This window comes from Protopterus annectens, chromosome 9.part0 (genome assembly GCF_019279795.1).
Source record: "Protopterus annectens isolate FY-2018-M chromosome 9.part0, PAN1.0, whole genome shotgun sequence".
NCBI lineage: Eukaryota > Metazoa > Chordata > Ceratodontiformes > Protopteridae > Protopterus > Protopterus annectens.
Window position 1 is genome coordinate 1,301,780,446 of NC_056743.1, and position 24,625 is coordinate 1,301,805,070.

The 24,625-nt window shown below is 37.9% G+C and overlaps 1 protein-coding gene across 1 annotated transcript in view; it reads right to left on the reverse strand.

The window, feature by feature from the left end:
- The window catches only part of LOC122812025 (protein transport protein Sec24C-like), a 784,735-nt gene that overhangs the window by 534,909 nt on the left and 225,201 nt on the right, over window positions 1-24,625 (reverse strand). The window contains exon 7 of the mRNA XM_044084258.1: window positions 294-432. Coding sequence (XP_043940193.1) covers window positions 294-432 — 139 coding nt within the window. The remainder of the gene's footprint in view (window positions 1-293; window positions 433-24,625) is intronic.

The window sequence follows — 24,625 nt, forward strand, 5'->3', positions numbered from 1 at the left end:
GTAAACTCTTATTAAACATGAACTTCTGTCCATGAGCATCTTTGTAACACCTCCCCTAGCCTGTAGCATGTAAATTCCAGGAATTACCTAAAAAGTCAATTTACTTCATTCCTTGAACTGAGTACATTATTCATTAGTGTGTAACAAGCTTATTTTTTCTGTCAGTGCAATAGTCACTGCTTACCAAAGGTACAACTACAATAAAATCAAGACTGAAGGTTGAAGATCACTTTCTACCAAACTACAATTGCAGCATCATTCAGGAAATGAAAAGTAGAATCATTAGCACTTACCATCTGATAGTGAGTAACAGAAAGGGCAGCAGAATCGTTGACCTGCTTCAACAAATTGCATGAAGGGGCAGACATATGCAGAGCAGGTGCTACATTGTACTGGGTCAGTACCTTCCATGTCCACTAAAGGTATGGGGCCCTAAAATGATAGACAACAACCATTATGTAGGGTAGTACAGAAAAGTGGTATTTCAGAATACGCATACTCTTCCCGGAACACGGAAATAGAGTCAGGCCATCCAAGTAGACAGTAAACTTGCATCCAGACTTACATATTATTGCATCATTTACATTCTACAATCCACAACACTTTAACAGAAATTCCTCCAAAGAATTCACCTATTTCAATGTTACACCAAATATTACGAAATATAAAATCCATCTATTTAACATTACACAATCTGTTAATAAATATGTCTTGATTGTGCATGCATTTAATGCTATATGTGGCCTACATATTGCAGTATGTGTCCTGTAACTAATGTCAGTTATTCTCAAGAAAAAAAAAAAACGTACAACACGTATTACCTCCTAGCCATACATTATAACCTTCACCATAAGTGTCTCTTGCTTCACATTGTCCAAGTTCATGCTGTTTCATTCTTAATACCTTAGCACTGGTTCGGCAGCAGTGCCAGTGCATCAAGTGTTGAAATAATTAATTTTACAGTACTTTCTATTTACAACTTTTTCATTAAAAATGGATACATATGTCTGCTTTCAGCTAGTTTAGGAGAACATATTTCAGTACAGTTACTGTACCAATGAAGTAATTACTATGAACTAATTAATAAAAATTATCCTAATCTGAACCCTCAAATGGAGGCCTTCATGCTGTTACTCAGCAGTTTCCCATCTTGCATTGTTGTACAGTAAAATGTTAGTAATATGTCATGGCTACATTGGCAAGTTACTGTGTAACATAAACAAACTAAGTTGGGAAATAAATATGGCCATATTACAAAACAATTTATACCTAGGGTAAGATACTTCAGTGATTCCAAAATATAGATTATGTGGGTCATTGTGTCATATATTCAAATCGGGTATTCTGCAAGTCATCAATGACAGCAATATACATACATGTAATTTCAAAAATCACTGGTGCAAATGCATCTAACTCCAAGCCATAAATGAATTTGAATGATATGCCTGAAATGTCTGGTGTGTCCCTTACTTGCTTTCCTGAGAAGATGTTTGGCCACCTATCCACTATAATAATAGGCTGTCTTGTAAAAAAATACAACAAGTTCATATATACTTGCCTTATAGCCACATGTTTATGTATGATATGGCATACCTAGCATTGTTGAACACTTTACTTTATATGAATGCTTCTGGTTAATTGTACACACCACGTCAAAAAGAGAAGAATCCTTATCTTCCATTCTCTTTCCTTTCTTAGGTCCACATTTCAGTTTCTTTGGTTCTTGTTTGTCTCTTTCTTCAAATATTCTGTCTGGAATTGGGGGAATTAATCATTCATGACAGACCCTCTCCCAGTTTCTGTCCTTATCACTATTCCTTCACTATTGCTATCTGTACCCTGATAGTATTATGGTCAGGTTTAGCTCGCTCCCTTTAACCATACACCATTCTACCATGTGTCTCCTGAATGTTCACACTCAAACAACTGCAGTACCAATGAAAAAGTCCACAGACAATTAATCACACAACACACCAAACCTTGATATTTTGTCTTAATATGTAAATGACAAGCCAGTGAGAAACAGTTCATTTTTAATAAAAGTAAAGTATCTGCCCAGTCTATCCTAACAAATTAGTCATATGCTATTATTGGAGCATGTGCAGTTAGTTGTCGATCTTTTGGCCACCAATATCATGGCTTATCGATTTGGAATACCACATCCACTTCTGTGTAAATATGGAATACATTGCTGTGGTTGAAAGTTTTCTTTGTTGAATGGTGAAGAAGCTAATATGTCTGACTGAAAATCAGCTGATCACACACACTGGCTTTCTTTCTGAGAGGGAGTGCAGCACAATGGGTATTACAGAATTTGCCCTTTACCATTGTACTCTGATCTTGGAATTGGTATACAAAAAAAAAATTATTTAAGAATTTTTTTCTATACTTTTGGTTTCAAGCATTTGACCCTGATGAGCTGAACATTTAACTTAGTGATATACATACATGTGTATATATATATATATATATATATATATATGTATATATATATATATATATATATATATATATAGGTCTACCTGAAAACACCGAACGCTGACAACGCCGACGAGATAACAGACACCAGAAGATCGACAACGGAGATGACAGACGATTGAAAATCCCGATGCTGAGAACACCAACATGTTAAGGTAAGTGTGTGATAGTGATGGACGTTAGGGTCAGTGTGCAGGTAAGGTAAGTGTGCGATAGTGACAGACTTTAAGGTTAGGGGCGGGTTAAGTAAGTTAGGGTTAGGGTGCGGGTAAGGTAAGTGTGCGATAGTGACAGACTTTAAGGTTAGGGGCGGGTTAAGTAAGTTAGGGTTAGGGTGCGGGTAAGGTAAGTGTGCGATAGTGACAGACATTAAGGTTAGGGACGGGTTAAGTGAGTTAGGGTTAGGGCGCAGGTTAGGTGAGTGTACGATAGTGACGGACCTTAGAGTTAGGGTTTGGGTTAAGGTTAGTGCATAGATACTTGTGTATGTAAGTTTTAGTGTAGGTTTGTAAGGTTTTTGGTGTGCTTGTGTTGTGTGTGTGTTTTACGGAAAAGGTATTTGTTTTGTTTTGTTGACTATCGGGATTGTGGGTTGTCGGGCATCTGAAGTTTTGTGTTTTTGAACTTTTGGTTTTGTGGTGTCGGTGTTTTCAGGTAGACCCATATATATATATATATATATATATATATATATATATATATATATATATATATATATATATATACACACACACACACACACACATATATATATATATATACATATATATATATATACATATATATATATATATATATATATATACATATACATATATATATATATATATATATATGTAAATGTTATTTGGATGAATGACAGTTTCAGTTAAAGCAACTGATCTAGTAAAAATGGCTGAAAGTCAATTTAGTTGAATGACAATTTGGTAGAAATTCTATTTTACTAGCTGTGGCATAGCTACAGATTATTTTGTAATACACAAGCAAGAATATATCGAAGCATATGAAGAAACATTAGCCTTGTGGAACCCATACATAATCACTGCCAATGAAGTTTATATATATATATATATATATATATATATATATATATATATATATATATATATATATATATATATATATATATATATACATGCTGGTAGTGATTACCTTTGTATGGCATTTCCTCTTTCCTACACAGTTGTGCAAGTGAATTAGTATATTTAAATAAGGAGGGTGTTGTTATCATGCTTCAGTTATTCTGAATTAGATTAAATTATGTTTCAATGAAACTAATTTTCAACCATTTTGACCAGGTTAGCTGTCTTTAGATGAAATTATCATTCGACCAACTGTCTTGTTAAATATACAAATATGGTATATGTATGCACACATATTCACACATACATACATATGTATATATATATATATATATATATATATATATATATATATATATATATATATATATATATATATATATATATATATATATATATATATCTGTGTATAACGTGGTCACAAATTGGATAGCTAATGAACCTAAATTTTTGTTTAGAAATCAAAAGTCTTTGACAGGACGTTTATGTGTTTCCAGAGAAAGCACCTATGGGTGGAATGGGAACTACACTTTGTGGCAAATATTCATATTGTGGGTATATAGATATAAGCAATTAATTTTTGCATCCAGATCAGGACCGGCTATACAAATTTAAAGTACAAGCTACATGTGATACACAGCACATAGTGTATCTTGCCCGTTGCGTAATATGTAAGAAATTTTATATTGGGAAAACAGACCGCACACTTAAGGAGAGGATTAGAGAATACATTTACCACATAGGTAAACAAAGCAGAAGTAATGCCCTGGCCAAACATGTTATGGATACTAATAGTCAACATAAATTTAAGTTTATGGCCATTGCTAGAAGTTTTGTGAGTTTGGGGGGGACATATGCAATAAAGCAGTGGAACTTGAAGCTAGATGGATAGTTTTATTCAGAGCTGACATGGGACATGGTCTCAATGAACAAATACCACTGAGACCAAAGTTAAAGGCCACACCTCTACGTAGGTAAAGTAGCTGTTTTTAAGAATATGTATTTTAATAATGTGAGTTTATATTGCACAAAGTATACAAAAATATACATCTTAGGATTTTCTTTGAACTTTTAGTTATTTTGTGGATACTATCATAGCCAATTTTAGTTACCAGTGAACCCTGCGGTCGCTGGGGGCCCCCTGATCCGGGGGACCCCCAACCACAGCAAGTTATCTTATTTTGATGTTTTGTAACATGCCTGTTAAACCAACAAATGCTAGTACAGTACTCTTATATGCTTAACAAACCAGGTGGGTGATTTATTTTATTTTATTTTACATTTGTTGACCTGGAAAGTCTGACTGGACAACAAATCCATTTTCAGCAGAGGCCCGGGGAGAAAAGCGCCAGTAAAACATGCATCAACAAGCAGATATGCCAGTGGTATTTACATAGATATAAGGCTGAAAAATATTGGAAACTATCAGACAGTTCATAGTACAAGGTAATAAAAACTCTTATTTATATCTCCTTCAAAATTCAAAGATATTTAGTTATAGTAACAGTGTTTTGTCAAGTGACAGGCTTGACAATTCCATTAAATATTTTACCACTAACATAATGCTTCTAGCTTAGTTAAACCCTGCTGGTGGACATCTGCCATTAAAACTAACAACATAGCCATCTTTAGGTACCTGCAGTACCAGTGGCTTCAGAGGCCACGTAATCATCCTTGACTGTGTAGGTGCCCCACAAAAGCTGTGGAAAAAATGTATTTTTGATTATCTTTACCTGAACAGGGCTGTGATATGACGCTTTTAGGAGAAAGCTGATAATGAACATGAGCAAGGTAAGCACTAGAGAGACCAGCAGCTCAGAGTGACTGATCGTAGTGCCCACCATGGATTTTAAGAAGAGCTAATAATGCTTCTGATCTTCAGGGATGGTTTCTTTTTCATGGAGTTTAATAAATACTGGCAAAACATCCGATACTATAACTCTCAACATCTTTGTTGAAGAATTCTTTTCAGTGCCAAACTAATAGCACAATGAAGGCTCAAAATGAGGAACACATTTTAAACATTACTGTAATTCACTTAAAAGTTACTAGAATAACACGTTTTGCATCAGCAGACATTTTTTGGACAATACGAAGTATACAGCTATGATGTCTGGATTTACTGACTGTCTGTAATTTTGAATGAGCTACTTACCAGCAAATAAAACTTTTTAACGAAGGACATAGCAAAATTATGAGGCAAAATCAGGGAATATCTGTGAAATCAGGGATAGTGACAGGTATTCATTTACTCCTCAATGAGGTAAATAAAAGTGACTTACCTCTGTTTGACAACTGCTAAATAGCAGTCACTGATCTAATATGGCAATACCAGCATTGCACGATATATTGTTACGAAATAAGTATAAATCTAGTATTGCTTTGACTTATGCATGCATGGGTGTGCGTGTGTGTGTGTGTGTGTGTGTGTGTGTGTGTGTGTGTGTGTGTGTGTGTGTGTGTAAAATTTATTTTTATTTATTTATTATTTTACATTTGTTGACCGGGAAAGTCGGATTGGATACATGTCCATTTTCAGCGGAAGCCCAGGGAGAAACGCTCCACAAAAGTAATAATAATAGTGCAATAATACTCAAAGAGAGCAAAAAGGCTATAGAAACATCATTTCAGAAGGTATAACACAGTAGGAATATACTGGCACATGCTAAAGGTTAACAGAGTGAGAAAAGAATATAAATAAATCATTTCACAAATGTTTAGCACAATAGGAAAATGCTACAGTATAAAAAAAGGTTGAACTCAGCAGGCATAACTGTACATTATGACATAACCCAACAGATCAATAGAATGGCTGACTTGCTAATAGTTAGTTAAGTAGAGAAAGACAAAGTTGTTGGATTGGGTTGTCAGGGTTCACTGATTTTTATCAGTGCACACATCCAATGATGCCAGGACACACACATGGGTAAAACACATCAGTAAAAACTGCAGCTTACAAGTAATTATATTTCAAAAGTTAGGCACAGAATATATCACAAGACATTCAGACACTTAGATCTTCTAGGAATCTAGTAATCCCCCTTCCCAGACTGTATAAATGGATAGAGAGGGGCTCCCTTCTTCATTCTTGACAGCATAGGGGCCCCACAAAAGCTGTTTCTGGTTGAGGAAAAATGAGGAGAAAACAATGCCTTAATTTTCTGATTACGGCTTTAACCTGAATAGAGTTGTGATATGACCCTGTTACAATAAAACTGATAATGATCTCTGCTGTCAACTGCACCCATTCTAAAACCAGCCCTGCTCAGATGCGTGTGTACAGAGGGATGGGGATTGTGTGGTCATTGTTTCGTTTACATTTCTCACAGATCTCAGAGAAGTACAAAGAAAGCTACTTTAGCTCCTGTTGGGGACAGTGTACTGTCTATGAGCAACAAAGTAGAATAGATTACTGCAATCATTATTTTTTTCACTGTTCTCACAATCAGACATCAAGCATGTACATAAGCTGCCTTTGGAGGTTGGGGTGAGGAGTCAGGAGGCATGCTATACATACATGTATGTGAGCAGTCACTTGAAGTACATGACTGTGACCATTTGAGTCTCTGCTTTCATTCCAGTATAATACCAGAAAGATGCACAGGCAGTGACTATTTTTTAGGGGGATTAAGGAGGCAGACAGTATTCCTAGACAGGATCTGTAGATCCTCATAACAATTGGCGTGTTAGTTTATTGTGCACTACTGTTTTGTCGGCTTTGAATATTAAGCCTTGGGCACAACTTATGTCTTCATTGAAAGAAAAAAATAAGACTGAAATTATTTTTCTTACATGATTTTTGATTAGGCCATTGTTGGATTAAAAGATTGGCAAATGCTCTAAAATACATTCTAGAGCATCTATAACCCCTATGGCTTCTGGGGGTCCCAGCTTGAGTTATTTCCTAAATAGTTATTAATGTGCTGTCTTGGTCAGTAAAGGTCAGTTGAAAGGATGCAAGGGAAAACCAAAGCTGAACAGCAACACTGAATTTCTTTCTTTAATCATAATTTCTGTTCAGGCCATTATTGGATGAAAAGGTTGAGTAAAATGAAAAAAGAAACTTAAAAAGCACTTTAGATCATATATAAAGTTATGGATTCTTGAAAAAGCTGAATAGAAAGGTAAAATGTGAGAAACAGAATAAAAATATAATGTGCATGGTGTGGGGAACCCAAGATGGGGAGAAACAGAGGGGAGTATACAGGATGTGTGTGAGTTTTTTGGAGGGGCTGAAACAGTAGGCAGTGTCTAGGGTGCCATTTCACCTAAGTCCAGCCCAGTACATAGCATTGTTGTAATGTATCATTGTTACATCTATATGCTAGTAACTGTGAATGTCCCTTTGTGAGATGAGCCAATATAGTGCTGTACATAGGCATTGTAGCTACATATCAGCCTGTGTATACTACTCCTAAACGTCTGCAGCAAGAGCTAAAGGGATGGATAGAGGGAGTGGCAATAACAGGGTGATACTTAGAATGGAAGTGTCCAGGGGCCCCCAACTTGACATTTGCTGGGGGCCCCCAAAATGCTAGCACCGGCCCTGGATACTATACAGTTTTAATATTTTATAGTAATGGAATGTATATAGTCATGTAATGAATTGTTGTCATGTGATGCATTCAGCAATATTTAAATGTATGACTGGTTTCAGTTTGTTTTTATGCATCTGAAGATGCAAATGTGAAAGCTCTTGTGCCTGATTAAAGTTTTATAACCTGGAGCCTATCCTGTGTCCTCCTGTTGTTTTTGGATACTTTGCTGTAGCTTTGCTGTGAACACAAGGACCTGCAAACGAGTAGTTTTTATTGTTCTTGCTGGTTTTTATTACTACTTTAAGTCATCTGAGTAGACGCCTATGCTAACATGTTAAAAGTGGAAGCATAAAGGCTTTCGCATAAAATCCCCAACACAGAATCCAAAGTCCTGCAAGCCATGTAAGGATAACAGATACAAGATTAGAAATGTTACTGTTTGCCTTGTCATATAAACCTTTTAAGGAGCACAGTGATCTTTTGAACCAATATGTGCTGCACAGAAACCGGTATATGCATAAACTAATAAAAATAGAAAGATGCAGCACACGTTTTAATTATGGGTATCTGGCCAGTGTGATTATATCTTAATTTCCCCATGTGTAAACCCACATGCAGATTTTGCCTGTCATTCTAAGGGGGGTTGGGATGTTGGTGTATACCAAGATAGTTTGGTCTGATGTTGCCCCACATATGCAGAACGTTGATCTCCAGCTCCTTAAGAGTTCTATTTTGGCTGTTAGTGAGAAATATTTTAGTTATAGCAACATTAACTTTTAATTTTGTCAGGTCAGTGAAATTGCTAAGGGCTGCTGTGTTAACTGGGATATCATGCTAGGTCCTGGTCCTGCTTTTAAAATTAGTCAGTTAACAGCAAAAAGTAATACTTGTGTTCAATATCATGCACAAGACATACCAAAAGTCCCTTCATTTGCTGATGCACTATTCAGTGGTTCAACTGTTCTAGGCAATAAGGCTTAAAGACATGCTGTAGGTGGATTGGATACTCTAAAATTGGCCCTAGGCATGAGTGTGTGCATGTGTGTGCCTTCCATGGAAGGCTGGGTGCCAGGTTGGCAACTCAACACCGTAAAACTCCACTGCCAATCATGAGCGGACAGATAATGCCCTGTGGTGACCCCTAACCGGGAAAAGCTGAAAGAAGAAGAAGAAGAAAGAAAACATCCTTGTCTGATGCCTTTAAATGGGTGCAGCAGTGCAGACAAATTAGAATTAAAAAGAAATGTCATATATGAATGCTGATGATGCAGGGCCGGCACTGAATGCACAAACTTCTTCAGAAAGCCCATTGTTTCCATAACTTATCATAAAAACTTCCAGTGATAGAATTAAAGCTTTTCTCACGGTCTGCAAGTACGGTTAGGAATGTCTGCGCACACAGCCTGAAGGCTGTGGACGACATTAGTACTTAATCCTCCAGGTGTAATGCCTGGTTAGTTAAGGAAAAATCAAAGATAAGAGAATGTGTTCCATTAATTCATACACACACACACATATATATATATATATATATATATATATATATATATATATATATATACACACATACATACATATGTACATGTACATGTGCATATATATATATATATATATATATATATATATATATATATACACACACACACACACACACACACACATATATATATATATATATATATATATATATATATATATATATGTATATAAATCACATTTCACTGAAACTCGTTTCGTTGAAGCCTCATTTCACTGAAAATGAATTGCCTGAGCGCAATTCACTGAAAGCTCACTTCATTGAAAACTCATTTGACTGAAACTCATTTTGTCTAAACAGGTATATGTCCTGTTCTCCACTGTAGTGTGATCCTGGACTTAGTATATATAGTACAGGGGGGCAGAGTCCCCCCTCACATTCGGGGATGTGGGGGGCATAGCTCCCCACCTATTTTAAATGTTGTAAACCACAGACATGGATTCTTACAAGTCAAATGAATAACTCTTTCCAGAAAAACTATGCGGGCGGCTACGCCCTCCACACACCACAGTGTGGAGGGCTGTGCACCCCACACCCCCTCTAAGTTTATATACTAACTCTAGGATTGCACTACAGTGGGAAACAGGATAAATACCTGTTTAGACGAAATGAGTTTCAAGCAAATGTGTTTTCAGTGAAGTGAGATATCAGTGAATTGTGCTCAGGGAATTAATTTTCAGTGAAATGAGGCTTCAATGAAATGAGTTTCAGTAACATGTGTTTTCTATCAAACAAAGTAGAGACACACACACACACACACACATATATATATATATATATATATATATATATATATATATATATATATAAATGCATTTTATTTTTACATAGAGTTTAAGATCAAATATATGTGCTTATGGTTAGCCACCTCGTTGGGGCTTTTCCATGTTTGGGGAATACTATGACAGTTGACAGTATTGAAAAAAAGTTAATTTGGCTATCAGTTTATGACAAGCAAAACAAGAACACTAGAGATGGAGTCATTTCTTCGGCAATAAAACTTGGACATGTTCAGTATTCAAACAGTCTGGCCTAGGAACCTTCCCTTTCGCAAAGTTTGATGTGACCTTCTGTAATTCTACTTCTTTTTCTTCCTGTTCTTCTTCTTCCATTACTGGGTCAACTAAAATATTTTGGTACCTGGAAGAGGATCAGTACCTCAGAACTTGGTTAAAAAGTCTACCACAGCCTATTGTCAAGCCTGATCAGGTTATTTAACAAATTCTGCAATGAGTTAGCCTCCACTGAATACTTTGGGTGTACTAGAACTGGAACAGACAAATGAAATTTCAGTTTGTCTTTATCTTAATTTGACTTAGTGCTAAGATTTTTCCACCTTGTTGCCTTTTCCTTACACTTTTGTGACAGTCCTTTCAAGATACAGTTGAGATATATGGATAACCAAGCTACATAGCTTATGAAGAATTTTGTATTGCTTAAATAAAGCAGGGACTTTGCCCAGGCCTCATTTTATTTATTTATTTAACATTTGTTTACTGGGAAAGTCCGACTTGGAACAAAGCCAATTTTCAGCAGAGGCCTGGGGAGAAATGCTCCAGATGTATGTTTTTATAACATGAGTGGAAAACGGAGCACCCAGAGGAAACCCACATGAATGCATGGAGGACATGCATACTCCGCACAGAAGACACCTCAGCTGAGAACCGAACCGGAGAACCTCTTGCTGTGAGGCGACAACGCAACCGCTGCACCACTGCTCCATCTCATGTCTTAAAAATTACATCTGATCCACCTAACATGGTAGCATTAGCCAATTTGCATAGATCATCATGGATTACATTCAGTTTGAAAGTGTCTTGCAGGACAGAATTAAAAAAAAAAAAAAAACTCCCTGTTCGATTCTTGTTTACAAAGGCATTGATTTGTTTCTTAGCTCTTATCTATTTATTTCACACTATTTCTCTGCTGCAGTTTTCGATATCAACCAGTTTCTGCTGACTCTCCACTAAGTCTATTTTTTGATCACAAATGTGTACAGCAACTTTTGTGTTGAGTGGCTTAAAAATTCAGAGCCGATTCCAAAAATGGAGTTTTTGAGTTGTATCCTTCTATGCCTTGCTGGTGCAGGGCATCTTCTTGTCTAATTCCTGCAATATCCTCTACAGCGTCAGCCACGAAGGGCATACACTTGTCCAGTTTGCTGTTGATATTGTGTATTGCAGCAGTGCACCCACACTGAGGTACTTTGCCACTTCACCATTAATCAGTTGTCAAAAATGAAATGCAAAAAATCAACAAAAACTGCAGCAAGAAATAGTGTTATACTAAAAGAGAGAACAGAAGCAAGACATGAGTTAGTTTTAAAGTTGATTTACACTGGATTACCATGTTTTAAAAATTTAAGGTGCCAGAGCACAATGGGAGTGCTGCTTATCTCATGCTTGCTTGCAAATCCTCGTCTTGCCTTGTGCCTCTGTGTGGTGCGTCTGATCAGTGCATCTGCTGAGACACTCTGCATTTGTGACAACAGCGGAACAGTATCTGACACACAGAGGTGTAATGCTTATTTAGGATTCAGACAACCATTATCTGAGTTATGTCATATATGCATGCATGTATATAACAGTTCATACTTACATATGTTGTAATACCACTACACTGCAATCTTTGCAAACTTGATGGTGTCTTCTAGAGCACAAAAACAGTGTTTGATGACTTATATACTGGAGTATTAGGGCTGTACTGTGCATCAGGTGCATCTGACATAACTTCTACAAGAATATGTAGGGACTCATCTATTCATAGTAATCCTGGCCACTGGGGTAAACAATCTTACAGGTTCAGTTGTGAAGTTTACATCCTCCAGGCCTTCATGAAGCTTGACTGTTATATCCCTGTGTAGATATTTCCTATTTCTATCTATCTCTCTCACACATATCTATATATGTATACGTATATGTATACGTAAATGTACATGCATATGTATATGTATACGTATATATGGCATACTGACCACTGAACCTGGAAAATGCACTGCTCACTATGAGGTTGTGTGTGCTAGTGTTGCCTTTATCTTTAACTGAGAATGTGCTCCTTGTTAGTTGTTGCTGAAGCACCTACCAAGGGGCGAAAACGCTGAGGGAAGAAAGGAGCCACTTCTGAGATTTTAAGTATTTTCTTCTGATTTTTTGTTAAGAATTACTGCTTTGCCGCCTACTAAACCCTCATATAAAGTCACTGTTCAATCTCAACCTTACTACAGGTATGTTCCCAAGTAATGGTGTACAGCAACAGTGGTCCCACTCCACAAAGGTGGTGCCACAACAGACCCCGGAAACTATTGCCCTATAAGCCTGAGTAGCCTAGTCTGCAAAGCTATGGAGCATATCATCATGGAAATCATAAACAAAGACATTGGGAACCTCCAGACACTGGATCCTACCCAATTTGGCTTCGTTAAGGGCAGATCTTGCCTCTTGAACCTGGTCAACTTCTTTGAAACAGTTACCAAAGCCATAGATGAAGGGAAGGTAGTCCACACAGCCTACCTGGACCTCGCAAAAGCCTTCAACACAATACCCCACTCGGGCATCATAAACAAGCTCACCAGCTTAAATATCAACCCCTATGTCACAAGATGGGTTGCAAACTGGCTCAAGGATAGAACCCACGTGGTCAGAATAGCAGGTGTCATGTCAGACTCTAAACCAGTTACAAGTGGTGTCCCACAAGGCTCAGTCCTGGGACCTCTCTTGTTCGGTATATATTTCTCCGAGGTACAGGCTAACACGGGTGGACTATGGCTGACCAAGTTCGCAGATGACTGCAAACTGGGTGCTGTAATTGACTCTCCGACTGACACAAGCATCCTCCAAAAGGGTCTCACAGAGATGGATAACTGGTGCCAGAGCCATGGCCCAAAGCTAAATGCCAAAATATGCATAGTCATCCCCTTTGGAAAAACAAAGTGCCCACAAATTACCACATAGGTGGTAATCCATTAAGTACGGAAGAAGTAATTAGGGACTTGGGGACCCAAGTAGATAGCAATCTCTCCTTTGACAATCATGTTGCCAAAGTGGTTAGAAAGACCTTCTCTATATAGCCCACCTTATCATGAAAGGGTTCACATCTAGATCAAGAGAGGTCATTGTGACCCTCTACTCATCACTTATCAAGCCCATAATTGAGTACAATGCCCCATTTGAGATGTACCTTATCAGACACCTTTAGCAACTGGAAAGACCCCAAAAGTATCTCACCAAGAGGATCAAGGGGCTCAAACAGATGCCCTATGCAGTTCGGCTAAAGAAACTCCAGCTCTACTCAGTTGAGTACCGCCTACTCAGAGGCGATCTGTGTCTGACGTATAAAGCCATGTCCAACCCAGAATTAATGGACATGCTTCACCTCAGGAAATCCAAATCCCTTAGAGCTACACGCTCCAGGGACTTGAACCTCAGCACAGAAATAAATAGGACATGCTGGAGGGACAGATTCATATCCCAGAGGCTCCTCACTCTGGAACAAAATCCCAATCCATGTTAGGCAGAGCCCCTCACTGACCCTCTTCAAGAGAAATCTTGACAAGTGGATGGGAGATTGTAAGTTTACCCCTGGGATCTCTTCTGTGTCCCTGCTTGACAGAGGTACAGTAAACTAACCTTAAAAGGGCTACCTTCTGTGACCTACTATACAGAGGCACAGTCAACTAATCTAAAAGGGTAGCGAAAGCCAAACACACTCTGGTTAGGCTTATAAATGCCCTAGGGCAGATAGCCTAGTATCAACCTATGAACCTATAAAAGAGAGAAAAATACACAACAGGCAACCGGAAGACTCTTAGGGATAATCAATGGCCATAATCAAGGGAAGTAAGCAGTTTCCTGAGTTGACAGAGAAAGCCAAAAGGAGCCTCCAGTGAGTGAAGAGGGTAGCTGAAAGGTGTCCATGAAAGGAAAAGTTTGGAGCATATCCTAGAAACCAGGAAGGAACAAATGCTGTTACTGTCTATGTTGAGGAACATTCTGTGGAGTTATCTGTAATGCCTGCTTGTCTGAAAAAATACTGACACTTTAAGTACTACTTTTGTTCTAGACCACTGTGGAGTGGAGCATTTCATGTTCAGTAAGGACCATGGAAAGGCAACATTGGAGTAATATTTTTTATTGTTGTATTCCTTTCATTCTAACAATTAAATTAATTTTCAGTTGTTCTTGTAAATAATCCTGTTCAAACATGAATAACTGTTACAGACTGTTTTTTGTTACTGAAAAAAATGTTACACCAGTGGACTGCAGCAAGCAGAAGGTTAATTTTCTTTCCATAAAACATGTGTTTCTTTCCAAGCTATGTGAAAGTGCTCTGCTGGAATTGATCCACATCTCCCAAGTAAGGAATGCAGTGCTCTGAAGGACATGCTACAGTTTAAAGTGCTGTCCTAGAAAAGTGACATCTTGATAAACTCAATAAATATATAACTATGCATCTGTGTTGTCCATTTTCATTCTTCCTCAACTGATGGGTCTCAGATTAGGTTCTGCCACAATTATGTATACTGACTTGCACTCTGCTCTCGAGCTTCTCCCATTGCCCATAATGCCCCAGTATCCTACAATACCTCAGATAGAGTTTGCTACTATAAATACAAAAAAAGCCCAACTCATTCCAATATGTTTGGAAAACTGATAGAAAATAACTGGGTCTCAAAAATGGAACAGAGGTTCATATCTACTGTCAGGTCACTCCAGGTAAAGAAAGGGGGGGTTAGGAAGGCAGGAAGTTGAGGAAGAATGAAAATGGACAACACAGATGCAAAGTTATGGTGAGTATAAAACTTTTATATTTGATGTTGTCATTTTCATTCATTTCTCAACTGATGGGAAAGAGTCCCCAGCTACATGAATCTTGGATGGTCCTCATAGAATGATATTCCGGAGTACTCCAGAACCAAAAGCAGCCCTCTTTCTGGAGATCAAATCCAGTTTGTAATACGCAATAAAAGTATGAGCACTGGACCAATTGGCTGCCACACAAATGTCATCAATTGAGGCTATGGATCAAAAACCAGACAAAGTAGCCATGGATCTAGTGAAGTGTGCTTTAGGAGGTATAGGCAAAGAAAGACCTTGTTGACTTTAAAAGAAAGACATGTAGTCTGTTAGCAACTTTGCTAAGGTAACACTAGAGACTGGTTTACCCAGTTTACTGGAGGAAAATGAGATGAACAACTGATCTTTTTTTCTGAAGTCTCTTGTTCTATGGAGATGAAAAAGGAGTTGCCTATTCACATCTAAAAGATGAAGTATGTATTCACCTTTGTTAGAGAATTTGGGGCGGAAAACTGGTAAATTGATTCTCTTTAGTGGGCCCAAAAAGAAAATCTTTTCCATTTACTCTCATATATTTTCCTCGTAGAGGCTTTTTGGGATGATAGCAATATCTGACAGACTGGTGAGGAAAGCCTGGGCTGTCTAACCATTATTGGAAATGGAGAAACCATGCAGTCAACTTGCGGCTTATAATGTCTGTGTACCATCCTCATGGGATGAGAGAGAAGGTTTGGACTGGGATCCATTATCCAAGGTGGATACTGAAGATGAGACCAAAGGAAGGGGAACCACAACTGATGAGGCAAAAAAGGGGTAATGAGGATAACTTCGCTTTTTAACTGTTGTGCTTTCTGTAAGAATTTGGAATTAGAGGTACGTGGACTATAGCATCTCTGAGTGACTCCCCAGGAGGGGGGATCAGGGCAAAGAAGCTTCTGCACTTGTTCTTGTTAGGGGAGGCAAACAGACTGCAGCATGGCTGAACCCATAGACTGAAAACTTTCTGCCACTGACTGACTGACGACTTGGAAGGCATAAGGATGGATCTGCCGAACTTGTCCACTAGCATTGTGGATTTCCCTGGGATGTGAGTTGCCAAAAGAAAGCAGTTGGAAGAGATCACCCATTGTCAAACTTTCACTGCCTTTTGACAAATGGGATAGGATTGGGTTCCCCCTTGTTTGTTGATGTACCAGACCACAGACATGATGTTGGTTTGGATCATAATAGTTCCCTGGAGGAGGGTGTTCTGAAAGGCCTACGATGCTGGAAGGACCGCACTTATCTCCAGGACACTGATATGCAGATTAGCTTCTTCGGTGGACCATGTACCTTGGAACATCCTTCCCAAGAAGTGCCCTCCAACCCCAATTGGGAGACATCTGTGGTCACTGTGACTACCAGGGGTGGAAACACAAAGGTGCGTCCCTGACAAACTTTGTTGGATTGGATCCACCAACGGAGGTAGTTTCTGCAAATCCAAGCTAGCTTGATTGGTGAGGACAAAGGATGTTGAAGAACTGATCACTGAACCGCTAGAGTCCATTGAAGAACACGCATATAGAATCCAAGATTTGTGCAAATATGGTATTCAATGGTTATTTACCCCTGGGGCTTACTGGGGCTCCTAACCTTGATTCGTGGTTAACAGCACCACTTGGTTTGCAAATGAACATCAGTGAAAATCAGCAGGAGAAACGGCTAGGGGATTAATGGATATTTTTACATTACTGCAACAGTTTGACCAGAAGTTGGTCAAATATAAAAGACTACAATTAGAAATTAGCTATTTCAGGGAATGCAGCGGTGAGGGTATAGTGCCGAAAGGGTTGAGAGGATGATAATACTCACTGGTCTAGTGGAAGGATCGGACTTCCACAAAGACTTGATAAAGCTTTTTGACAGACATGGAAAAGAATTTTGGAACTAATATGTGTTCACTACCAAAAAACAGCTGACATGTTGGTCAAAGAATCAACAGTTTTAGACAATAACATCAAAGCGGATGCAGACTTTCAGCGTTATCGCTTTGAGTATGAGAGGATTTTTTCAAGCATTGATCAATATTTAATAAAACTCAAAACAACAAAACTGAAAAAATTGAATAGGGATCGTTACACATATAAAATGGGTGTGGCATACCCTAAACCACCTCCCTCTCAGACTAATACTTCATTCAGACAGAATGAGACTGTTGACCGACCATATGACAATATTGGCTAAATGGGAGTGCATGTTGGAGATCATTTGAACGTGGATCAAAACACATCTACTGTCAGGAGAAGTGAAAACATAGCTACCAGGACAGCACAATCCTTACCAGGCCACCAAAACATCACAGGGGTAGAAGAAGCAGAACCTTTGCATCAAACTGGAAATTTTTAGAACAGGGCACTGAATCATCTCCCACGATGGAGTGGAGGCCATCAGAACAACAACAACAGAAAGAACAACCGGAACAAAACGTAGGAGATAAATGGACATAAGGTAGACCCCTGTGTATGTTTGTAACATCATTTTAAATTCCGGTCACAATTTTAAGGTATATAATTGTACTGACTTACAAACTGAACAAAAACTAGTCGATGTGTTAGCTAAAGGACAGAGCTTTGTACCCCCATGTAAAGCTGATGTAGATAATACTTTGACTGACTTAAAACTTTTTATGAGAAAACTCAATCTTACTGTGCTGTTGGGTCAGAGTAAAAACAAAATAAATGTTTTTAATATAGCAAGTACTTTTTATCCATCACTATACCCTGTATTAGATTTTTTTGAAAATGTATGTGAGTTAGACAAATGGAACGCTATTGAGCAGAATCATAATTTTACACCTTTTGAACCTAACATTAGCAGAGATGAGAAACTGTTGTTGAAGGGCTTAAAACAAGCACAGGTACGGATGTAGCCTAACAAAGGGGGTGGGCTGGCTATAATGAATATTGATGAATATAACAGAAAGATGGAATTAGTGTTAAACAGTAACACATATGTTAAAGTTTCTAAGTCTGAAGTGAACAATGCTTATTCTAGAATCCGTTCCTATTTGAACGACATGTTTATTGAAGCTAGAATTGATATGGACTTCTTGACAATGCTAGCACCTCATATACCTATTTTCTTTGGTATTCCGAAAGTCTATAAAAACATCGAGGACCCCCCAATGAGACCATTAGTGGATGTGAGACATAGCATCACATATTCTCTTGCCAAAGTTACAGACCATACCTTAAAGAAATATGTCATTCAGAAGAGTCAGATTTGTAAAGACTCTTGGACATTTTCTTCAAACATCAATGCATTCGATTTTCAGCCAAACTTCAATTTTTTTTTTAACAATGGATGTTAAAGATCTGTACTCCTCAATACCCTATCTTGAGGGAGTAGAGTGGGTTAGTTATATGATGCCAATAAAGGGGCGCCTCCAGCTGAAGTTTCCCTTATCGAAGAACTTGTAGACATCATCCTAACACAAACTTTTTTCACTTTCAATAACAAACAGTATTTACAGAAAGTTGGTGTGACGATGGGCTCTCCTTGTGGAGCCAGCCTCGCCAATTTGGTTATGGCTTATTGGGAACAGCATTACATTAAAAACAACTCACTAATAACCAGTAGACTATTTTATTATACACGTTTTTTGGATGATATCTTTATGATTATTGATGGGGATGAAGCAGAAGCTGCTGAGTTACTGACATACTTCAATACGACTACACAATTTTTCACATTCACTGCTAATTTTAGTACTGATTGGATAGCATATTTGGATGTTGCTCTATCTAAGGATGTTGTTAACAAATGTTACACTGCTAAGATATTCCATAAGGAAACATACTCCAATGCATTTCTCCATTTTAGTAGCTGCCACCCTTCCCATCAAAAACGATTGGTGGTCAAAGGACAATGAAATGGAGTTAAACAGAGTCGAACGGGGTAGGGTATATGGTACATGCTCTCTGATGATACGGTACAGCATCGATGCTTCTGTCATTTACACAATTATTAATAAAAATTGGTCATTAATTAGGAATGACACGACAACGAGACAGAAACTTCAGGAGTCACCTAGAATAGTCTTTCAACAAGGGCAGAATTTAAAATGTTTTTTACAAAAGAATTCCAGGAGTCCTAGTTTGAGGAAAGGCATGTCCAAATGTAACATGTGCAATTATTGTAAATATATGGACATAGGCCAGGGGTTTACTCTGAGAGAGCAAAATATTTCACTCAATATAAACTAAATTGCCAAAGTAAGGCTGTGGTATATGTGGCAGAGTGCCAGCAGTGCCCAGCCTTCTATATTGGTAAAACAGATAGAAGGCTAAGAGAGCGGGTATATGAGCACCTTTATTATATCAGTAGGTCGAAGGAGGAAAATGCCCTTGCCCGACATATAGGATCCCACCCTGATCACAGCTTTAAGTTTAGAGCTATTGATTGTGTTGTACCAGATGTGAGATGGGGCCCTGAATCACTTTTATTAGAACGACTGAAACTTAGGTGGCAATTGCGCACAAACACTTGCCAATTTCCAGGCTTGAATGAAATCTATTCTATTTTTTTGTATTTTGAAGTTGAAAAGTTTAGAGGGATAAAAATGGTTTCTGTGTTTATTCCGATAAAGATTTTTTCAAATTCGAGTAATTTGGTCTGAACTATAGAATACATGGAATAAAAACATGTGAGTTAGAAGCGGGAGTGAATGTTTGGTATGAATATATAACAATAATAATTATATGTGTATATATGTATTTACTCATTCTGTGAATTTGCATTCTGAATAGCTAATAGGTTTTAGTTATATTAATACATGTAGTTTATAAGTATACAAGAAGTGTTTTAAAGAATAACAAAAAATCAATAAATTCATTGCTATGGTTAGAGGACATACAATATATATTTTATTAAGAAAGTTTTAGCAATAGAAATTTTCAAGGAAACTAGTTTATAATAGTAAATGTTTTCTGAGTTTTTAATGAAATATTAATGAGAAGGCTTGTAATTAGTAAGGTTTTATTGGTTCTGTTGATCACATGACTTCATTAGTTGATTATTTAAATAGTGTGTATGTAATGGAATGTTATCTGAAGAACTCCCTCAATTGTGAGAGACGAAAAGCGCTTAAATAAAATGGTTGGTTTTGTTAGTCACAGAGTGAGCTTTCTTTGGCGTGAGATCTGAGGTATTGTCAGATACTGGGGCACTATTAGTAATTGGAGGAGCTGAAGAGATGGATCCAACAGTCTAAGTAATTGCAGCCGAGCTGGATCCAAGACCCATCAGCTGATGAATGAATGAAAATGACAACATCAGATCAGAAACAAACTTTGTTGGACAGTCATCATCTCCTGCAAAGTTTCCCAGCAGATGTACTGATCAGGTACACCAAGCAGAGACCTGAGGCAAGGCCAGGGTTTCATAAAATTCATATAGTTCATAAAGATTTCTGCTGGCTGAATAATTTATTGTGGCGCTAATAAGGGATTTTTCAATGAAGTGGTAAAAATCCTTGGTGCCCATATAAGGATTTATTCTGAAAATGGGCCCTCATGACAGGGTTGCCTTGAAGAAAGTGTGTCTGCTTTTTCGGCTTGTGAACTTTGTCAGTGAGACCAAAACTTGTATGTATAGAGTAACTGTTGGGTTTTGAAAAAAAAAATGGAAAAAAATCAATGAAATCTCAATGAACCCTAACAAAGCCTTAGTGAATTCAACAACAGTTCTTCAGGAAAGATGAGCAGCAAATGACGGCACAGTGGTACAGCAGTAGTGTTGGCGCCTCAGAGCAAGAGGTTCTCTGGTTCGATTCTCAGCTGGGGTGCCTTCTGTGTGGAGTCTGTATCTCCTCCCTGCGTTTGTGTGCGTTTCTTCCGGGTACTCTGGTTTCCTCCCACATTGTAAAGACATACGTCTGGAGCATTTCTCCCCAGGCCTCCGCTGAAAACTGGCTTTGTTCCAAGTCGGACTTTCCCCATTAACAAATGTTAAATTAAAAAAATGAAATGACCAACTTTTGCTTAGTCTGCAACAGTTATCCTCAAGAGTGAACTGGCCATCTACTTCACTAAAAATCCCGAAATTCAATGCAAACCTAAAAAAAACTTGAAACAGATGATGATGTAGATGTGCATTCGTAGCTTTTGAAATGCATGCAGCTAGACAGAACTGGTCCCAAGATGTACGGATCAGAATTCTGCAATCCCATCTAACCAGAGAATTACTGATAGCATATGTGGACCTTTAACATACCAAAACACACAATTACTAGAAATTGAAATGAGAAATTTTATAAATGGTAGGGCTTCACCTGATGCAAAATCAGTTACATTTCACAACTGGACATTCAGTACAGGAAGACCAGCCAGGTCATACATGGCTGACTGCATATTTTAAAACTGTGGCTAAAACCTCATTTAAATAAGTAAATGTATAGAAATCATGACTCCTTCTAGGTTTAAAAGGGCACTCCCTAGCAACCTAATAACATGGATATTCCAGAGTGACCCTATGTCCTCTGAAAAGTTAGCTATTTTAATAGATCATTTGTTGTAAACTGAAATTATAAACACCAAGTCAGACCTGCATGCACCAAGGGTTCATAGTTATATACTAGGTTAACCACCACTAGCCATGCAACCCAACTCAATTGTATCCCCATGTACCTTGAGTGTCTGCTAGGAGGAATGTTAGTTTGGAGGTGGCTAAGGGCTTTGTGGGCAGGGGAGTATGTAAGTTAGGTAATACATTACTTACTGTCTGCCTTTGTCTATTAGAGACATGGAGGTCAGACAAGGGCTGAATTACGATTTCCCATCCAATGGTCAAGGTTATTTTTGAAAAAAGGTCAGGGAGAAACTCTGCTTCACATGGATGGACAGACTATTCCATAGAACATGAATTCTTTGAGACACATATTGGTCTCTCCAGCATGTTCCATTTATGTCATTAGCATAGTTTAAATCCTTGAATCTAGTGTTTCTAATGCTGTTCATTTTGTGGATGTGCAAAAGATCCATCAGGGCTGAATATGAGGAGGCCTTATATGCCAGACATAGACTGCCTTTCAGTAACCTGTAGAAGGCTGAGTATAGAGATAGTCTTAAGACGATCTGTGTAGTAGAGTGTGTTAATACCCTGGATCTGTGTTTATTTGTCTGCAAACAAGAACAAAATGTTACCATCTGTGATGGTTTATTTTAAATGTTCTAGAAATGGGCACATATCAAAATACACAACAGTTTCTGACATCAATACCATGTCAGAAGAACTGTTAATAACCCCACAAACTGTACCTAAAATGATGCCTAAGGCATGTGATAGTGACGCCGTTTTGACTACTGGAACTAGAAAAACTGCCTTTTTGAAGCTTGTTTGTTACTATGCATTTACTAGACTTGTCAAATGCAAGAGTGTAGTTAAAGATAACGAAATGCAAAGGTTGCTGGACACATGCAACATGATTATACTAGTTAGAGAATGATTTCTGAAGGCAAAGAGCGACTAATAAATAGAAAATTGAAGTAATATGTGTAAACGAAAAAACACGATAGCCTATAACACAGAAAGAAATACAAACTCCCTTTTAGGCAAAGTATTACATCCATTAGCTCTAGTGCCTAACTTAACACATAATGTGATAACTAGCCAGCACTCTTCCTAATTCATAGAAATATGAAATATATAGAATAGGGGGAAATCCAACCACATATATTACCAGAAATACACAGCCCTAGTACAGAAAAGGATGTTGGACTACAACATGTAAAAGGAGCTAAGATTTAACTCTTGTGTGAATGTCTGGATAAGTCTGATCCTGAGCCTTAATGTAAGACTCCAGCAGTTCAAGTGATAAAAGAAGTCAGCATGGAGACTGAAAGGGAAGGTAAGTCTTACCAAAAGACTCCAGCTGTTAAACTAAGAAAACAGGTCAATATAGAAGCTGACAATAAATGACACACAGTTAAGAATTTAGTAAGGGACACAGCTGTAGAAATTGAGGAATAAGTGGGTGAACATCACACTGAAGAAAAAGGGAATAAGAGAGGTTGAACAGAGTTTTAGTGTTCTCCCTACTATACCAAAATAGACAGCCAGTGAGAAACTGAACCAGGTGTCTCGGGGTTAAGAAAGTAAACTGAAGAAGAGAAAAACAGAGTTTTTGGGTTAAGAAAGTAAACTACTGAAGAAGTAAAAGAGAAACTACTGTTACCCCTGGTTAAAGTTTATTTTCACAAGATAGCTTTTTTACAGGAAGAACTGGAAAAAGGGGAGAAACCTGTACCTCTATTTATAGGAGAAGAGGCCATGGTCTCCACTTAAAACCATAATACTGATGGAGATAATGCTGACTTACCTGACCTCCAGACAAGCCATATCAATTTCAAGAAGACTCACTGTGAAGACAATACACTAAGTACAGCTAGACAGAACACAAAAAGAATAGATAAGATACCAAAGGAAGTGAATAGCCCCACTTCATACCCATATCCAAAAATAAAGGACAAATACCAAATGAGTCATTAATTCCAAGGTCTTTAAAACACTTCTGATGAAGCTAGCACAGAACTACATTCTAGGTTGCCATTTACGGATGAACTACATAAAAGCAAGGACTTCAGCTAGATTTTACTAATCTGATATTTACCCATCCTGGATGTCCTGAATGAATGAACAGAAACAGACACTGTGAGACCACTTGTAAAATCAAAGCCCCAGAAAAAAACTGACAGAATTAAGCAGACTATATACAAGGACTCAAATATGAACAATATTTGGATTCACAGATGAGTTCCCAGTTAGAGTGGCCGTGCATCAGGGTTCAGCTCTCAGCCCACTCCTGTTTGTACCGGTGATGAACTACATAACCAAACAGGTTGGAGGAGGCAGATGAACAGCGTTGATGTATACAAACAATATGACACTGCAAGCAGACTCTGAAGAGGAACTTCAGCAAATGGCAGGGATTTGGAATGCAAAACAGGAGGCACATAGGATAAAGCTGAGTACAGACAAATTCATAAAGTTAATTCCTGAGTTTTGTCCCAAAGGCCAACAAGGAACACAGACTCCACAAAATCCAGTAAATAAGCCATACCATTCACCCATGTATCTAAATTTTTTAAGGAGATTATCGTATCTGAATTGCGAGCAGAGAATGGTAATGTTCCAAATATGTGATATATGCTTAGTCACACA